The 19,727-nt window shown below is 39.2% G+C and overlaps 1 protein-coding gene across 4 annotated transcripts in view; it reads right to left on the bottom strand.

Annotated features, from left to right (window-relative positions):
* The window catches only part of EPB41L4A (erythrocyte membrane protein band 4.1 like 4A), a 255,483-nt gene that overhangs the window by 40,930 nt on the left and 194,826 nt on the right, over positions 1-19,727 (bottom strand). For all 4 annotated transcript variants that reach the window (XM_079915313.1, XM_079915310.1, XM_079915311.1 and 1 more), the window contains 3 exons: positions 4,315-4,405; positions 1,711-1,794; positions 614-727 (listed from right to left, as the gene is read on the bottom strand). In XM_079915313.1, the coding sequence (XP_079771439.1) occupies positions 614-727; positions 1,711-1,794; positions 4,315-4,405 (289 nt within the window). The remainder of the gene's footprint in view (positions 1-613; positions 728-1,710; positions 1,795-4,314; positions 4,406-19,727) is intronic.

Raw genomic sequence — 19,727 nt, 5'->3', positions numbered from 1 at the left:
TAATCACACAAACAATGTGACCTGCTGGGTAAAAGGTAACAGGATTCATTTTCTCTGTTCTTTGAAAGGGGTTTTACTCAAGTTTAAGCAACAATATCAGTCCTGAGAGCAAAGCACTCAGTCTCCGCTAAGAGATTTCTCTCTAAACATAATCCTATCTTCTCAGATCAAAACATTTAAATCCTTTATATATTAACATATATCATTATACAATATATATTATATACACTACATATTATATATACTATATAATATCTGTTCTCAAAATACATTATATACATTTTTCAAAATGTAGTCTTAACTACAATACAGAAAGCGAGTTCCCATCAATACTTTATGAAATTATTCTCTGAAACTCTGGCTGTTTAAGAGAAATGCTTCAGGACCCCTAGCTTATTTTATCTCAATTAAAAACAAAACATAAACATATATCCTTATTGTGAAGCAATTATACTCTAATAAAGATGTTTAAAAAAAAAACCCGAAAGCATAAGCTCTCTGTTACCATGGGGAGACAAACAATCATTATACTATGAGAGTAACCTGTGATTAAAATGCAGCTGGGATCCAGAGCTTCTGTTGGGAATTTAAAAGCAAGGGTCGTTCAGCTTACCTCCTCCTGGTGGGCTGTACAGAGTCATGGTCGCTCCCACACGAGGGGTTTCGGCGGCGCGCATAGGGGAACTTGGGAGATTTCGTGCGGTCATTCGGGGAGTTGTAGAGTCCGCTGGAGTGGAAGAGGAAAGGTCAATGATGTCCGCAGAGGGCCTGGAGGAGCAACACCCTAACCTGGATCTAGGGAAGTGTTCATGACTGCACATTTTTTACTGCCTGGAGAATACTGGATCATGGGCACATGGTTCTCTTTGCTGACAAGATTTCTTGAAAGGAAAGAGAAGTAAACAAATCATAAAAATCTTCATTTTGCAAGAACGGGTTTGTCTCACTGGCCTTCAACAGTAAGAAATCAACACACACAAATGATGGCAATAACAACAACAATCTACACTTATGATGAAACCACCACATGCCAGGTGCTGCCTGAGCTGAGGGCTTTATATTCATTATCTCAGCTTTTCTCCAGATCAACCCTAATCACCAAAGTACAATTATTAGACCCATGTAACAGAAAAGAAAACAGAAATACAGAATGTTTAAGTAAGCAGCCAAGTAGAGTAGCTAGGAAAGAGGCAGAGCTAGAATCTGAACCACTGTGTGGTCAGACCTGGAACCACCGTAACTATACGGCCAGTAAGTTATGATGCAGGTCTGCTCCTGGTATGGTAGTTGTGAACAAAAGAAACTAAATATTTCTATATTTCTAGAAATAAAGGTCTACTAGAAGCACTATTCATTAGCTATAGTTTTCAACTCAAGTTTTTACAAGAACTATGAAATTGGGAAAATTACCATTTATATGTCATTTCGCATATTCTAATGACCACCAAGCCATCCTAATGCTCTTTCAGGCAGTTTCTTAGTATATACAAATTTTCCTTTCTGTCTTTCCAGGAGAAAGTTTCACGTTAGGACACATCCCGTTGACCTCTACTTCAGAAGTTCTCGGTCACACAGATGTAGGAATCTGACTGACTTGTCCACGGTTAGCCATCTCCAGCCACAAAGCAGTTGGATTCCATTATTTAACAAGCTGCAATTGCTAACCCCTTTTATACTGTTCTCCTTTATAAAAACAATGATTCTCTTTACCTCTGGGGGCCATTTTCTTCCCATGGCGCATGAGATTTGCTTCTTTGGGTAACAGGGCTGTTTTCATTCTTTGCTTTCTTAAAGCTTTAATTAAAAAACAAAAAGAGTGTAGAAATTAGCTAGAAAATAAAAGGAATTAATTAGCTAGAAAATAAAAGGAAATTAACTCACATACTTATTTCTTCAGTAAAATTATTTAACAAACGTTTTAAAATGTGTTTTTATTTATACCTGTGACTCATTCCAGAAAGAATATAAAGTGGCTACCTTAATTTAAAAAAATACTTGTTTCTAGCAGTACTCTGGGGATCTCTTTTCCCCTTCTTTCTTTCTAGTTTTACTTCTTTATGTCAACCAAATGCCAAGTCATCAATTGTTAAGAACCTTTCTAAAGAGTCCACCTGCAGGACAGGAAAAAAGGGTACCAGCAAGCGAAGAAAAGAGGCTGATGAGAAAGGAAAGTTGAGTATCTGGGCTCATGAAGCTGGCTCCCTCTTTTCAGCAGTGGTCAGAGACCGCTGGCTTTGGCCTTGGGTCTGAATCTATGCAGGCTGGTCAGCTCTGGGCAGGTTCAGGCTACCGGAACTGACTTTCTCTGCCCCCAGCTTCTGCCATATCTTGGCTTCATCCTTCCAAATCAGAATGACTTTCAAATGCTATTTCCTGACCTAGTATTATCTTTCTGCCCTAAGAATGTAAATATAACTGAGTTGTTATTCAATCCCAACAAATTGTTTTAGAAACACATGGGAGACACAAGGAAAGGATTCATCAGAACTCTTCTGTCACCAGGGGAGTAGGGGAGGTGTGTCACCTCTTACTTCCCCGGGAGACTCCACTTCAGAAAAAGATAGATCTACTTAACTCTTAATCCACTTTTAACCCTGGCTTTTTGAGGAATCCTCTATTTAACAGTCCTGGAATACGGTCAAAGCAGAGTTCTTTGTAACAGTCAAGAAAGAGGAGAGAAAATAACAAGGTCATTTCAAAAAATGAAAATAAACTTGTACCCTAGCATACTATATTCATATAGGAATTAATACAACATAAGCTTAAAAAATTAGATATTTGACAAAGGCACGTAACAGAGCATTAGTAGATAGTAGGTATGTTTTACTTATATATGAGCAACATATTACTCTTATAAAGGTTAAAAAATATTTGGAAGATCAAATTTCTAAAGTAAAACCTTACTTTTGAAATGAGGAAAAGAAATATGGTAGATTTAATACAACAGTAGAGAGTTTGAGTGTGTTTAATAAATCAGAAAGAAAAGAGAAAAGGGAGATTGAGAAATGCAGTAGGGAGATGAAAGGGAAATTGAGAGAGCAGCGAAAGAATAATGAAATCCTGGGGGGCAAATTAATTGCATTCACTGACTGAGCTATTTCTCATCTGGAACTTGAGTAGGAAAATTTGGCGGCCCTTCAGGTATCAGTCCTATTGGCAAGAATGCAGTTACAGAGGGGATTGAACTCCTGTACATTCTAAAAAGCCTTGGGATCTGAATTTCATGCAAGATTACTGTTCTTATGTTGGACTTACCATAAGCATATCCTGTACATACAGATTAAGATGACTCACTAGCCACAGCCGTGAGGCTGACTAAGGGAAGCACAGTAAACGAAAGTGTAGGCAAAAGCAAAGAACTTGTCATTCCAAAAAGAAAACCTGTACAGGGAGCGTCCTATAACTAAACAAAACAAAATGATGGCAAAACCCTGGGGACACCCTGCAACTCTGAGAAATTTCATAATTTAGAATTATTTTGCTGAGAAATCATAAACTATATCCCTCCAAGTAACAACAACCCAGTTGAATGAAAACACCAGTATTTACTAATGAAGGATGGAGTAGATGATCTAAGAAGTCTCTCAAGGTCATGTATTTCTGACTGCTTGGACTTCTCCATGATGCATGTGGAGCAGTCTCTATAGAGGAAGTGAGCTGATGAAAGCTACTTATTGTATGTGTAACATCCTGTTCCATGAACATAATTCGAGATAGGAAAAAGTGATGCTGAAAGAGCGTCTTAACAGAGAACAAGGCTGATCTTTCAGGGAAACAATCCACATAATATATTAAGAGAAGGTCTTTCTGCTGGGGGAGGCTGCTGGGAAAATTGGTGCAGAGGACCATGACGACTCTTTATACATATGCAATCACTGCCTTCTGAAACCCTGTGCCTCTAAATGCTATAAATCCTCTTTCTAGGGCCACAGTTCAATGCATCGCTGTAATGAACGCAGTACATTGAACGTGAATATGATCTACTTTACTTCCCAGGTCCCTCTGAGTTAGTCCATTATATCATGCCATTTAAAAAATCCCATGGAATTTTCACTCTGCTCAGAGAAGGCAGACCACACACTATCTGTGACTTTATCACGCTATGACAGCAGGAGCATTTCCTTCAAATGAGAGGGACATATCCTGATGTTTTATATTTCACTGGCATTTTAAAGTACTCTTTGGCCCACAGAGTTTTTTTCATCAAAAGTACTAGTTAATTATCAGAGTGAAAAGATTCTTAACCTTGCCAACAGAAAAAAAGCATTTCTGTGACAGCATATAGTGGTGTGTCCTTTCAGTTAACCGACTGACCTTTTTATTGGTGAAGGTGCGATAATTTTAGTTGTTCCTTCATTTTCTCCATTTTCCATGTTTGCAGTTACCCGATTTATGCTGTCTGATCCTAGTAGCAAAGAGGGGAAAGAAAGAGATAGTGGAGAAGAAAAGAAAGGAGATAGTGGTCAGAGAAACACAAAGAAGCAAAAACATATTTTTAAATGTAACTTTAGGGACGTCATGGTACATTGTATTGATAAATTTTAATTCCAAATGCATAATGAATTGCCCAATAAATCTGAGTTACTATTTTCTGAAATGTACTAAGCCCTCAACGTAACAATGTCCAAAGGGGTCTAGGTTATGGCACCCCTGTAAAATGGTACCTTTTGAGACTTGAAGAGTTAAAAAAGTCCCCACATCAACTGTTAAAATAAGAATCTAAGATATTTAGTACTATTATATTGGAATGTAAGCCATTCCAATCGGTCCTTGATAACTACGTTGTGAAAAAGTTACTGTTTCTTGGCAGGCCATGACAACCCTCATTCTCAATCAAACCGACCCCAAATACTTTGAACCTGAAAATATTCCAGCTCATAAGGCAAATGGCAAAACCAGAGGAATATAGACGTGAATTGTATCGCTCACATTAAAAAAAAGTTTTCAAATGTGTTTTTTAACGTAAATATTCCTTAAGGTCTGAAACTGACTTTTTAAAAGCTTTTATTCCGCAGATTTGCATACACGCTAGATGAACCAGCAGAGGGAGCCCCCAGCAGACACACGTTGGAAATCATGATCCAAATAAAGTGCAGCAGATGGGCCCATCCAGGAAGTCTGGAGCCCATTCTTGGGAGGGAGGCAGATAAGCCTGGAGGGGTGAGATGTGCAGCACTGATGAGTAGTCTTCTTTTCTCTAGCGGCGTGGCCCTTACTCTGGGAGGCACATGGGAAACCAGGGAGGGGATGTCCGAAGCCCTTGTTCAATTAACCATGTGGCAGGCAGGTGCGTCTTCCTCAGAAAGGCATCTTGTATGTCCACGGATCAGGTCCTTCAATCCAAAGAGTAATCACCCCTAACGGTTTTCGAGTCGTGAGGTGAGTCTGTAATACTAATAAGAGCTAATATTTACTGAGCACTTAACCATGTGTTGGTGCTGCCCCAAGTACTTCCGGGTCTTTTTAATCATATAATCCTCAAAATAATCCTCTAAGGTAGATACTAATATTATCCCCATTTTTAAAGATAAGAAAAACAGGACTTTGCCAAGGTCCCACAGCTCATAAGTTGGGGGGGCGGGGAGCAGCTTTAAAACCCAGCAGTCTGGCTCCTGAGTCTTAGCTCTAAGCCACCACAATACACTGCCTTCCATGACCACCTGCATCTCATCCTCAAAAATCAGTCTAAATTAAGGGTCCACTGGGAGAAACAGACTCTTTAGAAGTGAAAAGAATGTCCAATGAGGGGACTTCCCTGGTGGTCCTGTGGGTAGGACTCCGTGCTCCCAATGCAGGGGGCCCGGGTTCGATCCCTGGTCGAGGAACTAGATCCCGCATGCATGCCACAACTAAGAGTTCACATGCTGCAACTAAGACCTGGCGCAGCCAAAATAAATAAATAAATAAATAAATATTATAAAAAAAAAAAAAGAATGTCCAATGAGAAGAATATTTAATAGCCAACTAAGAGAAGAATTCTCTCTCAAGGGCAACCAACATTGAAAGACAACAAGAGAAACAAGTGAGCACCCCAAAGTTGGCCATTCCCTCCAGAACACTTGGAGGCAGGTTTGGCTACTCATCAGGAATGATAAACATTAAGGCATACACCTTGAACACAGAAAGAAAACAGTGGTTTCCAATAAGAGCTCCCAAAACTATTATTACAAGGAATTTGACATGGATTCAACATCTGCATTTTGTTCCTATTCTGGAACCCTGAAATGAAAAGGTGAACCTGAAGATATGTGGCATTAAAGGTACGCTCATGTGGGAGCAACATTCAGAATCCAGGCATTAGAAAACAATAACATTGAGATCTACGGGAAATTTCACCAGGTATAATAAATAGAACACAACCAACTCCCGTGAACAACCCCATGTGCTATCAGACATCAGAGTGGCCAGTCACTGTCTATTTTGCCATAACCCTTAATAAAAATCACCTAGGCAGATTCCCAAAATTTCAGATGAAGATTTCAGATGGAGCTGCTTCTCAAAACTGGAATTCCATGTGGTATGGCCCTGGGACAGTTGGCAGGAGGGATTAATTCATTTGTGCCCCAGACAGAATTACCCCAACATCATATTTTTAATTGTTCTGAATACATGTTTTTAAAATGTGGTATTGTTTTCAGCAGGTATTACTAATTTATACTGTAAGGGACCTTCATGTACCCAAGGCTATTTCCCAGGCTGAGCAGTCTTTTCTTTTTGTTTTGTGGCTTGTTTATTTTTTGTTGGAGTGTAGTTGATTTACAATATTGTGTTACTTTCTGCTGTACAGCAAAGTGAATCAGTTATACATATACACATATCTACTCTTTCATTACAGAGTACTGAGTAGAGTTCCCTGTGCTATACAGTAGGTCCTTATTAGTTATCTATTTTATATATAGTAATGTGTATATGTCAATCCCAATCTCCCAGTTTACCCGTCCCTCCCTCTCCCACCTGGTAACCATAATATTGTTGAGCAGTCTTAGTCTAACAACCTTGGGGAAAGTGAGGCTGCCTGATCACCTTCACCTGGTTTCCTTCCGAAGCGTCCAAAAACTTAATAAACAGGTAGATCAAAAACTGAGCATTATCTTAAAATAGAAAAATTTCAAACTATGTATGCATGCGTTTTTTCTTAAAGAAACCAACATTGGGTTATTCACAATATCTAAATCATAATTCTTGACATCAAACACTAAATCTATGGTTTTCCCAAAGAATTTCAGGGAAAAAAATCACACACAAGCTCTCTCTCAGACACTCACAAACACCATAGCCAGGCTTCTTCAAAATAAACTGTTTGACTGACAAGACTATTTTACTAACATAAAATGGTATATATGTTAGTCATATAACTCTCATATACACATCATAACTAGATAGGGTAATACAATTTAATTTATGGCTCTTTTATATTCAAAACAGTGTACTAACCAAAAAATCTGTTTATATGTATTTTCCTCCTCTATAGCTATGTGAACTGGACAAGCCTATGGTGTAAAAGCCTTACTAGGAAAACAGACTATAAGGAGAAAAGCTACTTACAAGCCTTAACTCAGTGGGAGCACTTCTGAAGTATCCATTCATATAATATTCATATTTAACTATAAATTACTCTATTCTATTCATGAACATAGGGTTCTTAAAAAGCCCTAATTAGGCAATACTTATTAGCTTTATATTACTAAATGTGCACTTAAAAGTAATAACTACTTTTTAAATTTTATTTTATTTTATTTTCGGCTGTGTTGGGTCTTCGTTGCTGTGCACGGGCTTGTCTCTAGCTGCGGCGAGTGGAGGCCACCCTTCTTTGTGGTGCACGGGCTTCTCATTGTGGTGGCTTCTCTATTGTTGCAGAGCACGGGCTCTAGGCACACAGGCTTCAGTAGTTGCGGTGTGTGGGCTCAGTAGCTGTGGCTCGTGGGCTCTAGAGCGCAGGCCCAGTAGTTGTGGCACATGGGCTTAGCTGCTCTGCAGCACGTGGGATCTTCCCAGACCAGGGATCGAACCCGTGTCGCCTGCATTGGCAGATGGATTCTTAACCACTGCTCCACCAGGGAAGTCCCAATAACTACATTTTTAAAACACTGTATTTTAACCATTGTCCTAATTATGTTAAATGAGTGAGATTTTTTTTTTTATAATGCTACCATTTAAGAAGAAAGCTAAGCAATTAAGTTAGGTTATATATTGCTTACTGAAATCCACAAAGGTGAGAGCGATGGTTATGCATCATCTAGGTTTATTGACTCCATTTTGCTGACATGCACTAACTGCCTTCCTTTTCCAAATGTTTCCTCCCCTCGTCATCCCACCTTCCAGAACCATCCCTCCTACGTTAGCTCAGATTCTTGGACTAGAGAGAAGAGGTGATCTGACAAACCAACCACACTAAAGGGCTCATGTCTTCATGTATTAATTAGTCACAGAATAGTTCCTTTCTTTTTTGGCTCCATTGGGTCGTCGTTGTTGCACAGGCTTTCTCTAGTTGCAGTGAGCAGGGGCTACACTTCGCTGCAGTGCGCGGGCTTCTCATTGTGGTGGCTTCTGTTGTTGCGGAGCACAGGCTCAAGGAGCGTGGGCTTCAGTGATTGCAGCACACGGGCTCAGTAGTTGTGGCACGCGGGCCCTAGAGTGCATGTGCTTCAGTAGTTGTGGTGCACAGCCTTAGTTGCTCCACAGCATGTGGGTTCTTCCCGGACCAGGGATCGAACCCACGTCTCCCGCATTAGCAGGCGGATTCTTAACCACTGCACCACCAGGGAAGTCCCATAGTTCCATTTTAAAGAGAAAAAGGAAGAGTCAAATATTAACTAAAATAATTAACTGATAACAATGGAATTTCAGGCGTTGCTCCAGGAGAAATTCTGAGGCTGAAGAAATCGTTTTTCACCACTCCTTTTTCATTGTAAATTATAATGGACCACCAGAAAAGAATATAACATACATATATGAACAGTTTAACAAATTTATTATAAAGTGAACAGCTATTTAACTACTACCCACGTCAAGATATAAAACATTAAGGGAAATTTTCCTACACTACACAATCACTCCATTTGGTGTAACTCTTCCTTTCAGATAAGGCCAAACAGTTGTTTTCCATTTAAAATATCTAGAAACACAAATTATCATGTACATATTTCATAAAATATTAATAATACACATAGTGAAATTATTAAAATTTAAAATTATTAGTAAAAGTGAATAGGCCCTCAAAATCTTAATAAAATGAAGGACCTATCATTGTGCTACCGTGATTGCCAACACAGTGTCTTATACATGGTGATACTCAGTGAAGGTCTGTTATTATAGAGGATGTATTTCTGTTTCTACTATTTTTTCCACTTGAAGGGAAAATTCAGGATAATGATATTATGTTTAAAATGTGTCAAAACCAAGACAAAAATATATATATATCTGGATGTGGCCGTATGGGAAATTCAGGATGAGAGATGACATGCACCACATCCTACAAGCCTGGGCTACTTCTTAGAGCTTTAAAAGCAGCCTTCCACCATAGCATGCAATTCTTTTCTACTCCTTTAAATGAAAGTCACAGATTACCTACAACAAAGGTCAGTTATTGACATGTGGTTACTAAGGGTCCTAGGTTAATCTGTATTTTATTTTACATAAAATATCAACACTAGCAAGACCAGTTAGAATTAGAAGCATCCAGTCCACTTTCCATATTGTTCACACTAAAAAGACAAAGGACTTGGGACTTCCCTGGCAGTCCAGTGGTTAAGACTCTGCGCTTTCACTGCAGGGGGCAAGGGAACATCCCTGGTCGGGGAACTAAGATCTTGCATGCTGCACGGCACGGCCCGGGCAGGGGAAGAGACAAAGGGCTTTATTCATGAGACTGGTCACATGTGGAAGAATAAGTTTATCAGGAGACTGCTATAGTTTATTAAGAAGCCAAATCTAGCTCATGACCTGTGATCATTTTTGTCTCTGGACTGTTAGGCACTACAGCTTAATACGGGCGCACACAATTCCCTACCAGTTAGGCAGCAGTGCAGTGCCAGTGTCCATAGCTCCATGGTCTTGTCTGTTAATTTTTTAACACCCTATACGCAAATGATTCCAGCCTGTGTGCACCGGACCACGACCAGGCTATTGTGTGGTTTGGCTCTGTTCACGATTGAGCGCCCTCATCGTAAGTGACCCTCGCCTTTGGATCAAGAAGAGTGGCTGTCTGAAACACAATCAACTTTCCCAGGATCTGTTTAGCTACTTGGTCTGGGGGCAAGTCTTAAAAGTCAACCGGTGATGTCAAGATTTCAAGATGTGGTGCTGAATCCATAGGGATGTTCAATTACAAAAACACTTTGCATTTAAATAGTATTATGAGTTTCACAAAGTTCATAGCTCAGTTTTACACCTGTCAACCTTAGTTAAATGACTGATGTTATTTAAATTGCCATTGCTTTGAATTTACAGAGTAGGCATGGAGGATGAACGTGTGACATTAAAAGAAAAAAGAGAGAATGCCTTCTTCTGTTAAATGGGGAGAAGAACAAATAGCTGATAAGTTAAACTGCATTGTAATATATACATGATTTCATTTTTAAAGCTCTCAAATATGATACATTTGTAAACTTTTAGGTTAAATTTCATCTCACTTATTTTCATTTTCTTTTCTGATCTATGTTTTTAAAACACTGTATCTGATGCTTGAGACAAATAATCAGGACAGATTTTAAGTATTCCCAGCACAACAGACTATTAGGTTTCAGTAAAGACAATCTGATTTCATATTATCTGACCCAGAATGACTTATCAGAAGAACTGTGACAGTCATGAATTAAGAATGAGCTAATAACTGGAAATACATTTTAGCTCTCATTTTCACACTGATAGTACAAAATCACTTTGCCTTGGTTTCACCAACTTTAGACTGGGTTACTATGAAAAAAATGGCAGATGGTAGAGCAACTTATCAAAAATAAAACATATTTTTCTAACACGATGAATTACAGTCAAACAGTAAAATGACCAAGGAAACCTCACATATATTCATTTTTTTCCCTGTCATCATGAAAGGTTTTATATTTGGCAGAACTGACACTCATGAAATTACGTAAAACACATTAAATTTCAAAACACACGATTTGGAAAATAAAAGTGTTTCAGTGTCCAGTGGCTAATTTTTTAAAGTTCAAATGCCTGACATCAGCCCATTCATCCCAAAGAGGCAGCCTGCTTCTCTGTTTCTGTATTCAAATATCCCAAGGGTGATATTTAAACAGTTACTTCTTTACCGTAAACATACAGACTTTTAAGACACTGATTTTGCTACATGTCAACTGCAAGATCGAACAAGGCATTCTACTAGAAAGCTGTAGGGTAGATTATAAAGAGTGGGTGCAGATGAGAAAGATGCTAGGAAAATATGTCTGTGCACGAAAGATCCCTTCCCTGGTTGGTCTGCTTCCAATTTCTTCTTCCCTGATGCAGCACTCTCCTGGATCCCTCTGCTTTCCTCACGACCAAAACGGTCAGCTTGGGAGCATGAGATGAAAGCACTTCATCCTCTGCCCGAGCTACAGAGGCACACACGCTGAGAGATGGTCGCAAACACACTTCCTTGCAGGTCAGAAGGCCAGGTTCAAAACCAAGAAAAGCCCTTCTCAGCATCTGTTTACTCCCTCAGGCCCTCAGAGTAGAACGAAAGGGCTGTACCAACTGAAGAACTTCAGGCCCTCAGAGTAGAACAAAAGGGCTGTACCAACTGAAGAACTTGTGATCTACACCTGCGTATGCTTGAAGGGCTGCCAGATGCACTAACAGCAGAGGGGAGCCCATCTTTCCTTTCAGCCCTCCTAGGCCCAATGCCAACACCTCTCTGTGAATGGTTGGCTGGAAGCAGGAAGTGTGGCAAATCTCTTAGATATCAAGTTTTTTCTTCCTGTGATAGGAGGACACAGTTTGAGGGAATAAGACGGAATAAACGTTCACATCCTATCCCAGTACTCTCTTGTACTCCCCCCAGCCTACCACCCCCAACCCCCATCGGCGACACAATTTAGAGCAACATACCACAAACCTTCTCCAGCCATCTTTTCTCAAGCCCCCCATTTATGCTCACTTGGTCTAGGACAGGTGGACAGTTCCACACCTGACCTAAAGTCGGTTCTGTTCCAGAGGAGTGCGCTAGGCCACTGCTCTAGAGGTTTTATTTGATGTAATTACAGTAGTATATAAAGTATATACAAATACAAAATACATATAATTGTGTATAAAGATCACTTTAAAAAGGCTTATTTGACTCAGGCAAAATTGAGAAAATTTTTGGTTTTTTCTGCTTCCATATTTGAGTTCATATCTAGGAGGCCTTAACTTGGGGTTCTTTAAGCTTTTTACACAAGTACTCACTAAAAGAATTTGAAAAATGATGTACCTCAGTGTATGTTTGTAAGATGATATCTAACATTTTGCATCAAAAGTTTAAATAGTACCAAAGGATGCCATTTGCAGTATACAGTAAATATTGACATTTTAAAATGTAACTGTTTCCAATCTCTATGTTCATAGAGAACAGTCTGGTGGTTGCCAAGGGGGAAGGAGCTGGGGGAGGGATGGAGTGGGAGGTTGGTTAGCAGGTATAAGCTTTATGTATAAGAGAGATAAACAGCAAGGTCCTACTGTACAGCACAGAGAACTACATATAATATCCTATAAAAAACCATAATGGAAAAGAATATAAAAAATAATATATATTTATATATATATGTGTATAACTGCATCACCTTGCTGTATAGCAGAAATTAACACACTGTAAGTCAACTATAGTTCAATAAAAATATTAAAACTGAAAAAAAATGGGCTTCCCTGGTGGCGCAGTGGTTGAGAGTCCACCTGCCGATGCAGGGGACACGGGTTCGTGCCCCGGTCCGGGAAGATCCCACATGCCGCGGAGCGGCTGGGCCCATAAACCATGGCCGCTGAGCCTGCGCTTCCGGAGGCTGTGCTCCGCAATGGGAGAGGCCACAACAGTGAGAGGCTCGTGTACCACAAAAAAAAAAAAAAAACTGAAAAAAATCAATTAATTAATTAAATGTAACTGTTTCATGACTTTCTTGAATATAACCAGTGTAATAAAATACCATAGAAATTTGATACCCAGTCATTCATTTTAAAAATAGATGAAATGAGTTTAGCATTTGGAAATTACATAGAATGTTTCTCTTGTAGTTGCAATTCAATTCCATTTCCTCTGCAAAAATGTATATCAAAGTAATATGTTTTATACTTGAAGGTTTTTATTCATCACTCTATCTTACTTCTGTGACAAAAAAAATAGAAATAAGGTAAAAGTTTTATTTCCCATGACCATAAAGCTCTACATGGTAAAAATTTTTTCTGAACCAAATTATCATTACAATTATTAATAGCATACCATATGAATGCTGATAAATAATTATTAAATATAAAAAGTAAGTTTTTACTGAAAAGTAATTCTTAATGAGATAAACAGGGTAGTTTTGTTTTCCCAATGATTACATGGATCTACCCATTCAAGAATATTCTGTGCTAAAATGAAACAGTTTAGCAACAATTCTGCCTTATTTTTATTTGGATAGATTTTCAATGCTGAGAAACCCTGTTCTCATTAAGTAGAGATTTATATTATTCTGTTAAGTATTCTGTTATAAAGATATCACCAGTGTCCCAAAGAACTTCTAAGAGTTACATGTAGACCTATAACTCTACAAGTAGTGATATATTACCTAAAATTATTTTGAATTTTCTATCAGGTGGCAAATCAGTTGGGTCCTCCACCAATTTTGGTGAAAGTCAAAATGAGAAAATGACATGCAAGGATGTGTCACTTGACAATTAAGATCATTTTACTTTCCCAACACCAACCCATTTGCCTTTAACATTTAAAGGCAAAGCAGTGTAACAGATTCGGAATGGGAAAAACGTCTGCCTTTCTTTTAGAAAATGGGAAAACGTCCATTGGGAAGGGGCAAGCCTACTATCACAGGCAGACTGCTCTGAGGAAAGAGAATCTGGAAATTGATTCTATCAAAACTGCCTGGGCCCACATAACCCTTTGGAAGCCCTCTTGTATCTCCTCCCCACCAGGAGCTGCACACTCAGTTCGAAATCTTCTTTCCTAATCCACCCGTCCTTCAAAATCCGCTTCCTTCACAACAGCATCATGGATTACACATTTAGCCATAAGCAAACTATCCTCCTGGACACTTACAACTTTCCTTGCTCCAATCCACACCTGACACGTGTGCCCGTATTTCAGTTTCTACCTCTTCAGTCTGACAGTGGTTAAGCATACAAGTCATACAAACCCAAATATGTTTCTCAGCTCTGCCAATTTACCCACTGTGTGATCTTGGACAAGTTATTAAACCTCTTTGGGTCTCAGTTTTCTCATCTGTAGAATGGAGATATCACCAACTCCTTACATAGTGGATATGAGGATTACATTAGGTAATTTCTAGAAAGCGTTTAGACAGTGCTTGGCATTTAGCAAGTGCTAAATAACTGCTGTAGTCTTTCTATATGATGAAGTTCCTCTAGATCAGGGGCCAAGTTTTATTCATTTCCTATGCTCCATGGAGTAGGGTCTGCACTGGGTGTTTTTTCCAGCACCATCAAGTAATTCTTCAATTCTCAGCAGACACCGACTGGGTATCCTGCAATTCAGCTCTATCCTGACGCTATCTACCTGGTAGTGTCAGATCCCACAGGTTAAAGGCTCAGCCCCACAAGACTGCCCTCACTTTAGATACCTGTTACAAGTCCAGGTTGCCACCTGTGCTTCTGACCAACAGGCTATAGATCAGAGGTTCCCAAGACCCCCTCCTAAGATTCAATTCATTTGTTAAATCAGCTAACAGAACTCAGACAATCAGTTACTTACTAGATTGCTGGTTTATTATATATAAAAGGATGTAACTCAGAAACAGCCAGACGAAGAGATGCACAGAGCAAGATACATGGAAAGGGGCATAGAACTTCCATGCTGTAAGCACGCCACTCTTTCCACATCTAGATCTACGTGTTCATCAACCCCTCAGAACCCCATCCTTTCTAAGTTTTTATTACAATAAAAAATCCTAGGCATGATTGATGAAATCAATTACATAGGCATGACTGATGAAATTATTGGCCATTGGTGATTGATTCAACCTCCAGTGCTTCTCCCCTCCCCAGAAATCAAGGAATGGGACTGAAGTTTCCAACCCTCTATTCAAGATTAGTTTCCCTGGCAACAAGCGCCCCCTCCTTGTTTGGGGCTTTCCAGAAGTCATCTCATTACCATAAATTCAGATGTGGTTAAAAGGGGCTTGTTATGAATAACAAAAGATGCTCCTTTCACCTTTAGGGTTCTTATCACTTAGGAAATTCCAAGTGTTTTAGGAGCTCTGTGCCAGAAATGGGGATGAAGGCCAAATGATTATTATTATTTTTTTAATGTCCTTATTGGAGTATAATTGCTTTACATTGTTGTGTTAGTTGCTGCTTTATAACAAAGTGAATCAGCTATACATATACACATATCCCCATGTCCCCTCTCTCTTGTGTCTCCCTCCCACTCTCCCTATCCCACCCCTCTAGGTGGTCACAAAGCACCGAGCTGATCTCCCTGTGCTATGTGGCTGCTTCCCATTAGCTATCTACTTTACATTTGGTAGTGTATATATGTCCATGCCACTCTCTCACTTCGTCCCATCTTATCCTTCCCCCTGCCCATGTCCTCAAGTCCATTCTCTATGTCTGTGTCTTTATTCCTGTCCTGCCCCTAGGTTCTGCAGAACCACTTTTTTTTTTGGATTCCATATATATGGGTTAGCATACGGTATTTGCTTTTCTCTTTCTGACTTACTTCACTCTGTATGACAGACTCTAGGTCCATCCACCTCACTACAAATAACTCAATTTCGTTTCTTTTTATGGCTGAGTAATATTCCATTGTATATGTGTGCCACATCTTCTTTTTCCATTCATCTGTTGAGGGACAGTTAGGTTGTTTCCACGTCCTGGCTATTGTAAATAGTGCTGCAGTGAACATTGTGGTACATGACTCTTTCTGAATTATGGTTTTCTCAGGGTATATGCCCAGTAGTGGGATTCCTGGGTCATATGGTAGTTTTCTATTTTTAGTTTTTTAAGGAACCTCCATACTGTTCTCCATAGTGGCTGTATCAATTTCCATTCCCACCAACAGTGCCAAGAGGGTTCCCTTTTCTCCACACCCTCTCCAGCATTTACTGTTTGTAGATTTTTTGATGATGGCCATTCTGACTGGTTTGAGGTGATACCTCATTGTAGTTTTGATTTGCATTTCTCTAATGATTAGTGATGTTGAGCATCCTTTGTTTGTTGGCAATCTGTATATCTTCTTTGGAGAAATGTCTATTTAGGTCTTCTGCCCATTTTTGGATTGGGTTGTTTGTTTTTTGATATTGAGCTGCTTATATATTTTGGAGATTAATCCTTTGTCAGTTGCTTCATTTGCAAATGTTTTCTCCCATTCTAAGGGTTGTCTTTTCATCTTGTTTATGGTTTCTTTGCTGTGCAAAAGCTTTGAAGTTTCATTAGGTCCCATTTGTTTATTTTTGTTTTTATTTCCATTTCTCTAGGAGGTGGGTCAAAAAGGATCTTGCTGTGATTTATGTCATAGAGTGTTCTGCCTACGTTTTCCTCTAAGAGTTTTATAGTGTGTGGCCTTACATTTAGGTCTTTAATCCATTTTGAGTTTATTTTTATGTATAGTGTAAGTGTTCTAATTTCATCAAATGATTATTTATTATTAATTACAACATCACAGGTCTTATGCCAAAGAAGCGCTCAATAAATTCTTGTTGAATGAGAAGGTAAAGGAGATAAAAAGTATCATTTATGATAACTCACTAAAGGTATGGTATTTAACTGGAATATACAATATGCCTTTAGCCTTGCGTGCTTTTTAAATTTTGATAGCTATGCATGGAATGCTAAACACTCCCAGAAAGAGTGGAATCATTAACTTTTTAGAGAAAATCTAACCAGCTTGCCATATATTAAGACATTTTTTACAGAATGAAAATAAACATCAGCTTCAAGGCAGAATAGAAAAGGGTGTCAACAAAGGAAGACAGTCTTGAACAAACCATACACCCGACTCTGTGACCTAAACTAATGCTCCTTGCAATTAACACGGTTACTGCTATTTCCCCTCTTTCATGGGTAATATGTCCCAAAGAACTTAAATATTTTCTTTAAAAAATGACTTGATATAAAATCAGACCGACTTGCTGCTCCTCTGTAAATGCATTATCTTCAAGAATATCTGCTGAAACAAGCAGATCTAGTGAAGTGAAGGAATCACACAATAGTGGGAAAACCAGAGGATGTATACTTATTTTCAAATCAACTTTCACTTATTTTGTTTTCCATTCACTTTCCAAGGATGTGCCTTAATACTCCAAAGACCTGGGTTCAAACCCTGCTGCTGCTCTTACTATCTGTGTAACTTTGAATAAGTATTCAATGTTTCTGAGCTACTGTTTCCTCATGTGTAAGATGAGGATACCATCCACCTTCCCACAGGTTTACCAAAAGAATTGCTTCACTTTATGGACAATGAGGTGAAAGCTCAGCATGTTGAATGATGTGTTACAAGTCACAGCCGAGTTAGACCAGGAATTCAAGTCTACTCAGATCAGGTACATGTTTGTTTGTTTGTTTCCTGCCACTGTACCACATGCCTTCTCAATGCAAAGGCTTACATAATCAGTTGCAGGAGTTCTTAGGGTGAAGAGAAAGTGACGTCACAGATTTGGACCACACCTCAGTTGATCACCTAATTCTGACTTATCAGGTTTGAAGGAGGACAGTCATAATCACACTCTTTCGAAAACAAAGTTAACACTCTCCTAAATTTTCTAGAAATCCTCTCCAAAACTACCCACATAACAACTCTTGGTCAGAATGTCTTGCTCCAATTCCCTTGTATGACAATTTTTACTAATTTCTTCCCCTCCTGTCTTCAGCTGACCTAGAGAGGACAAACATGCAAAAACTTCACAATACCCATCAAGTGCCCAATAGGTGTGAGAGTTATTATATCACTGTCTTTTTCCAGACACTCCTCACAGTGCCTAATGATTCTCATCCAGATACCCTCCAGGTTCCAGAACTTGCTACACTTGCAAATCATTTCACCTCTCTGGGCTTCAGTTTCCTTGCCTACAACACAAAGTGATTGTCCTCTATTTCATCTAATCCAAGGACTGTGGGTCCTACATGAGTCTTCCTCCTTTGAAACAAAGCATGCTCTGACTCGAGGATCTACAGTGCAATCTCCTATACTTTAAGGCCTACGTTTAAATGTACAGATATGAAAAAATAAAAAAAAAATGTACAGATATGAAAATGTCTTATGCCCTTTGCCTTGAAGACTTGAGCTGTATCTGTAACAGCACAGTAGAAATCCTAACATTTGAATTTGTATGATCTGTCTCGTATCGTTCTATTACTTTTTCCATAAATTATGATGCAGTATAATTTCCAGTGTCCTCATCTGGAAACTTGAACGGACATTTGAAATCATCTTGTGAACTTAAGGCATTCATGACAAGTATCTGAAGGGCTTTGTTAAAGTACAAAATGGTAAAAACACAAATGCTATTAAAGAATACAGAGTAAAAATAAATCTCTCTCCCACTCCGGATTTCTGATTTCTCTTTTTGATTGTATTTTTATGTAATGGGAGCATATTACATGCTGCTGGCCCCCACCCCTGGCTTTTTTTTTTTTTTTTCTTGCTTATACTATCTCTTGGATATCCTTCCATATTGACACAAATTTATCACATTCTTTTTTGTTCCTCCTCTCCACGTCGCAGACTCTAATTGACCTGGGATCATATTCCAGCTCTGGGGCCCTGGGCAAGTCCTTGCCTCTGTCTTCTCACCCGTTACACTGAGAGTCACAGCACCCTTCTAAAAGAAATGAGGGAGATATTATCTGCATGTGCCTAGTACAGCACTGGGCATGCAGTGATGCTCAATGACTGTTGGTCATTAACATTCCTCTGCCTTGTGGAGCTCCTCAGGGGATCTGACCTTTCAAGGCAGACGTGGTGGGACTATAGAATCGGACCAACACAACGTCAAATCCTGCCCTCAGATTTCTTCTAAGAGACACATGGTATTTCCTAGGGGTACACGTCTATTATTTTATTAGGCCAGTTCCCTACTAATGGACATTTAGGTAGTTTTCAGTCTCTGTGATGACAAACACAGCAACAGGCCTGCTCATATTGCAGAAGTGAGGTTGCTGATCTAACAGCTTATTGAGGTTGGGACTTGACTTATGAAATCACAGATCCACAGCCCCAGCTTCTGTTCACTCCTCATTCAACAACTCTGCTTCCCTCCCCGAGCCCTTTCAGCTTAGCCCTTTGTCTTCTGTTTCCACTGCCTGCCTGACATGAAAAGTGGACTTGGATAGGCCTAGTACCTGATTACCTCAAATAGGGAAAACCACCTTATACAGAAGATGAAATGATTAACTATGTGAACTTTAAAACAAGCATACAATCTCATCATTATTATGGATTCACTGTAACGCGTTTGTTAGTCCCAATTCATAGCCATAGACTATCCCAGTGGTGCTGGAGCGCCTAGAGAGTGGTGAGCACAGAGTAGGGGTAAAAATAAGGTGAGAAAAATGATTACTCTGGGAAGTAGGAACAGGTTAAGTAG

The sequence above is a fragment of the Stenella coeruleoalba genome, assembly GCF_951394435.1.
Source record: "Stenella coeruleoalba genome assembly, chromosome: 3".
Classification (NCBI taxonomy): domain Eukaryota; kingdom Metazoa; phylum Chordata; class Mammalia; order Artiodactyla; family Delphinidae; genus Stenella; species Stenella coeruleoalba.
The sequence above is the reverse complement of the archived record's forward strand: the minus strand, read 5'-3'. Positions and strand labels throughout refer to the sequence as shown.